This window comes from Bombina bombina, unplaced genomic scaffold (assembly GCF_027579735.1).
Source record: "Bombina bombina isolate aBomBom1 unplaced genomic scaffold, aBomBom1.pri scaffold_1338, whole genome shotgun sequence".
NCBI lineage: Eukaryota > Metazoa > Chordata > Amphibia > Anura > Bombinatoridae > Bombina > Bombina bombina.
This window is the reverse complement of record NW_026512415.1, coordinates 61,353-67,352: the sequence shown is the minus strand read 5'-3', so window position 1 is coordinate 67,352 and position 6,000 is coordinate 61,353. Positions and strand designations below refer to the sequence as shown.

General features: G+C 42.6%; 1 protein-coding gene across 1 annotated transcript in view; it reads right to left on the bottom strand.

The window, feature by feature from the left end:
- Positions 1-278: 278 nt before the first annotated feature.
- Positions 279-6,000, bottom strand: part of LOC128644295 (ultra-long-chain fatty acid omega-hydroxylase-like) — a gene marked incomplete at both ends in the record, with an annotated part of 61,534 nt that continues 55,812 nt past the window's right edge. Inside the window, one exon of the mRNA XM_053696962.1 lies at positions 279-412. Within this exon, the coding sequence (XP_053552937.1) occupies positions 279-412 (134 nt within the window). The remainder of the gene's footprint in view (positions 413-6,000) is intronic.

Here is a 6,000-nt window from a genome sequence, read left to right as displayed (position 1 = left end):
TGTGCAAGCAATAAGTGTTATTTTTTTTTCTTAACCGCTTCACTGACGTCTTTGGGATGAAGACGATAGTGCAGTTGCGATATCCGAAGTCCTGAAGTTAGCGCGCATTGGGTTTTGCTCGCAAACATTTTACTTTCAACTAAATTTGTGCACATTAAAAGGTTACATCTAGCAGTGCTTGTGTGTGAGTGAAAGCGCTAAATAGCACGCCACTTCTAATCTGGTCCTATTTGTAAGAATGCATTTCATTATATGACAATTATGAACTTGGTATGTACCTTTGGGAATGACTTTGCCATCAGGCAATTTTATGTCCTCGGTACAGCGTCTGAACACTGCTGTCACAGGAGGATGCAGTCTCAGGCTCTCCTTGATGCACATTGTTGTGAATGGCAGCTGAGACAACTCATCCCTGCAAAGCAGAGAAAAAAGTTAAAATAATAATTCTTAAGGATACATTATAATAAAAGGAGTTTAAAAAGCTACCATATGAAAACGGAATTAATGGAAAAAAAAACAATATATATTTTCCCAAAGGAAAGTTCAAATGGATACATAGCAAAATCTCAATTTGCCTGGCTTTCAGCAGTCAAAAACATTTCTCAAACTCCTGGCACTTAACCCCTTCAGGCCCAGGAATTTTAGAAGAACATTTACCCAAAGTATCACTGAATTTTTAGCATTTTTTTACTATCACCCCATTTACACAGAAATAGAGCCTTTATTTCTCCAACATAGGTGTGTCCGGTCCACGGCGTCATCCTTACTTGTGGGATATTCTCTTCCCCAACAGGAAATGGCAAAGAGCCCAGCAAAGCTGGTCACATGATCCCTCCTAGGCTCCGCCTACCCCAGTCATTCTCTTTGCCGTTGCACAGGCAACATCTCCACGGAGATGGCTAAGAGTTTTTTGGTGTTTAAATTTTCGTCCCTTTCGTAGAAACGGACCAGCCTCAAATTCTACACCCTCTAAGCAAGAGGGTAATAGTTCTCAAACCAAACCAGCCTGGAGACCGATGCAAGGCTGGAACAAGGGTAAGCAGGCCAAGAAACCTGCCACTGCTACTAAAACAGCATGAAGTGTTGGCCCCCGATCCGGGACCGGATCTGGTGGGGGGCAGACTCTCTCTCTTTGCTCAGGCTTGGGCAAGAGATGTTCAGGATCCTTGGGCGCTAGAAATAGTTTCTCAAGGTTATCTCCTGGAATTCAAGGAACTACCCCCAAGGGGGAGGTTCCACAGGTCTCAATTGTCTTCAAACCAAATAAAAAGCATTCTTACATTGTGTAGAAGACCTGTTAAGAATGGGAGTGATTCATCCTGTTCCATTAGGAGAACAAGGGATGGGGTTTTACTCCAATCTGTTCATAGTTCCCAAAAAAGAAGGAACATTCAGACCAATTTTAGATCTCAAGATTCTAAACAAATTTCTCAGGGTTCCATCGTTCAAGATGGAAACCATTCGAACAATTCTTCCTACCATCCAGGAAGGTCAATTCATGACCACGGTGGATTTAAAGGATGCGTACCTACATATTCCTATCCACAAGGAACATCATCAGTTCCTAAGGTTCGCCTTTCTGGACAAGCATTACCAGTTTGTGGCACTTCCATTCGGATTAGCCACTGCTCCAAGGATTTTCACAAAGGTACTAGGGTCCCTTCTAGCGGTGCTAAGACCAAGGGGCATTGCAGTAGTACCTTACTTGGACGACATACTGATTCAAGCGTCGTCTCTGTCAAAAGCAAAGGCTCATACGGACATTGTCCTAGCCTTTCTCAGATCTCACGGGTGGAAAGTGAACATAGAAAAAAGTTCTCTGTCCCCGTCAACAAGAGTTCCCTTCTTGGGAACAATAATAGACTCCTTAGAAATGAAGATTTTTCTGACAGAGGCCAGAAAATCAAAACTTCTAAGCTTTTGTCAAGTACTTCATTCTGTTCTTCTTCCTTCCATAGCGCAGTGCATGGAAGTAATAGGTTTGATGGTTGCGGCAATGGACATAGTTCCTTTTGCACAAATTCATCTAAGACCATTACAACTGTGCATGCTCAGACAGTGGAATGGGGATTATACAGACTTGTCTCTGACGATCCAAGTAGATCAAAGAACCAGAGATTCACTCCGTTGGTGGCTGAACCTGGACAACCTGTCACAGGGAATGAGCTTCCGCAGACCAGAGTGGGTCATTGTCACGACCGACGCCAGTCTGGTGGGCTGGGGCGCGGTCTGAGAACCCCTGAAAGCTCAGGGTCTATGGTCTCGGGAAGAATCTCTTCTCCCGATAAACATTCTGGATATCAACCATCAGGGGGGAACAAGGAGTTCGCTGGCGATGGAGGAAGTGACCAAAATAATTCAATGGGCGGAGAATCACTCCTGCCACTTGTCTGCAATCCACATCCCAGGAGTGGAAAATTGGGAAGCGGATTTTCTGAGTCGTCAGACTTTCCATCCGGGGGAGTGGGAACTCCATCCGGAAATCTTTGCCCAGATAACTCAATTATGGGGCATTCCAGACATGGACCTGATGGCGTCTCGTCAGAACTTCAAGGTTCCTTGCTACGGGTCCAGATCCAGGGATCCCAGGGCGACTCTAGTAGATGCACTGATAGCGCCTTGGACCTTCAACCTAGCTTATGTATTCCCACCGTTCCCTCTCATTCCCAGGCTGGTAGCCAGGATCAATCAGGAGAGGGCTTCGGTGATCTTGATAGCTCCTGCGTGGCCACGCAGAACTTGGTATGCAGACCTGGTGAATATGTCATCGGCTCCACCATGGAAGCTACCTTTGAGACAGGACCTTCTTGTTCAAGGTCCATTCGAACATCCGAATCTGGCTTCACTCCAACTGACTGCTTGGAGATGGAACGCTTGATTTTATCAAAGCGTGGGTTTTCAGATTCTGTCATTGATACTCTTGTTCAGGCTAGAAAGCCTGTAACTAGGAAAATTTACCATAAAATATGGAAAAAGTATATTTGTTGGTGTGAATCTAAAGGATTCCCATGGAACAAGATAAAAATTCCTAAGATTCTATCCTTTCTACAGGAGGGTTTGGAGAAAGGATTATCTGCAAGTTCTTTGAAGGGACAGATTTCTGCTTTATCTGTTTTACTTCACAAAAAACTGGCAGCTGTGCCAGATGTTCAAGCTTTTGTTCAGGCTCTGGTTAGAATCAAGCCTGTTTACAAACCTTTGACTCCTCCTTGGAGTCTCAATTTAGTTCTTTCAGTTCTTCAAGGGGTTCCATTTGAACCCTTACATTCCGTAGATATTAAGTTACTATCTTGGAAAGTTTTGTTTTTGGTTGCAATTTCTTCTGCTAGAAGAGTTTCAGAGTTATCTGCTCTGCAGTGTTCTCCTCCTTATCTGGTGTTCCATGCAGATAAGGTGGTTTTGCGTACTAAACCTGGTTTTCTTCCGAAAGTTGTTTCTAACAAAAACATTAACCAGGAGATAGTTGTGCCTTCTTTGTGTCCGAATCCAGTTTCAAAGAAGGAACGTTTGTTACACAATTTGGATGTAGTTCGTGCTCTAAAATTCTATTTAGAGGCTACAAAGGATTTCAGACAAACATCTTCTTTGTTTGTTGTTTATTCTGGTAAAAGGAGAGGTCAAAAAGCAACTTCTACCTCTCTCTCTTTTTGGCTTAAAAGCATCATCCGATTGGCTTATGAGACTGCCGGACGGCAGCCTCCTGAAAGAATCACAGCTCACTCCACTAGGGCTGTGGCTTCCACATGGGCCTTCAAGAACGAGGCTTCTGTTGATCAGATATGTAAGGCAGCGACTTGGTCTTCACTGCACACTTTTACCAAATTTTACAAATTTGATACTTTTGCTTCTTCTGAGGCTATTTTTGGGAGAAAGGTTTTGCAAGCCGTGGTGCCTTCCATCTAGGTGACCTGATTTGCTCCCTCCCATCATCCGTGTCCTAAAGCTTTGGTATTGGTTCCCACAAGTAAGGATGACGCCGTGGACCGGACACACCTATGTTGGAGAAAACAGAATTTATGCTTACCTGATAAATTACTTTCTCCAACGGTGTGTCCGGTCCACGGCCCGCCCTGGTTTTTTTAATCAGGTCTGATGAATTATTTTCTCTAACTACAGTCACCACGGTATCATATGATTTCTCCTATGCATATTCCTCCTTTACGTCGGTCGAATGACTGGGGTAGGCGGAGCCTAGGAGGGATCATGTGACCAGCTTTGCTGGGCTCTTTGCCATTTCCTGTTGGGGAAGAGAATATCCCACAAGTAAGGATGACGCCGTGGACCGGACACACCGTTGGAGAAAGTAATTTATCAGGTAAGCATAAATTCTGTTTTTTTATATTTACCTATCAAAACTCTGTATTTTAGTAGACAACCCAAGGTATTAATCTAGGCCCAATTTGGGCCATTATATAATTTCATGATACCGTTTCCCTGCCAAATGCGATCATATTAAAACTTAACTTTTTCCTAAACTTTGGGTTTCTCACTGAAGCCCTCCATCTTAGGTACTGGCGGACAGTCTGCCAGTATTTAGTTTTCGGGCATTTAAAAAAAAAAAAAAAAATTTAGCGTCCCCTCCCTCACCTGTTTCTGTAGTGTAGTGCCCCCCCCCCCCCCTTCCCTCACCAAACAATTTTTTTTAAGGTATGGAACCATCCCCCTTTCTGAGATGCACCGCCCCCCTCACACAGAGTGTCACTGTCTGCATCTGTGATCTGCTTTCTGCCTCTGGCTGCAGTCTCAGCTGTCAAAGCTAAAAGCAAGGGACAGCGGCATAAGGCAGAAGGTTGGATGTAGGAACTACGTCAACAGGGTACACTGGACAAAGTATCCTGTGATGTAGCACCTACGTTCAATAGGCTTAAGGGGTTATTGCATTTTATTATTGCAGGGGCATGTGTGTGTATAACAATTTGGTAACAGAAAATTTAAAAATATGTTAATAATGCATGCTCTATATCAGTGGTTCTTAACACCAATAATCAAGTAACCCCTAGCAGATCAGATTTTCATGATATCTGAACTGCATCACAGGGGAAATAATCAGCAGATCAGTAGCCATGGTTACTAAACGGCTCTCAGTCATCAGTTGATTATTTCAGTATAATGTAAATCTTGTGGAACTCTCTGCCTCGCTCCACAAGACTCTCCCCTAGTTTTGAAAGCTTCAAGTGCTCCCTAAAGACTCTACTGATCAGGGATGCATACAACCTACACTAAACTTTCCTAATACCAGTTCCTCTCCTCCATTGCTATCCGCCATGAACCCCCTTAGCATGTAAGCCTAAGAGCCCAACTGTTTGCAGCTCACCTTAACAAGTGCTGACTACAACAGTGAGACTCTTGGCAGGGCCCTCTACCCATTTGATCCTTATAATTGCTACCTTGTATACTTCCTATGTTTATTGCGCTGCAGAATCTGTTGGCGCTCTACAAATAACCGATAATAATATTAAAATCAGGTACTTATGTACTGTTGTAGAGAAACACTGATCTATATGTACCATGAAAGTTTAATTTTGACTTTAATGTGCCTTTCAGCTGCCTATTATAATTCTGATTAGAAGATAATCAAAAATGCCAATGGAAACAAAAATTAATGCTACATGTATTCAGATTAGCCAAATATTGAACTTATGTGGTTATTATATTGGTGATAAACAAAAATATAAAATGAATTCAGTTAGGTTCTGTACTACTGTCATCATGAAAATTAAGTCCATCTTTTAAAGGGACATGAAACCCCATTTTTTTCTCTCTCATGATTCAGATAGAGCTTGCAGTTGTAAACAGCTTTATACTTTACTTTTATTATCAAATTTTCTTCGTTCTCTTGGTATCTTTTGTTGAAAAGAAGGGACATAATCTTAGGAGCGTGCACGTGTCTGGAACATTATATGGCAGCACTATTTCCTGCTATGTAGTAATCCAGACACCTACCTAGGTATGCCTTTAACAAAGAATAACATGGGAACAAAGCAAATTTGATAATAGAAG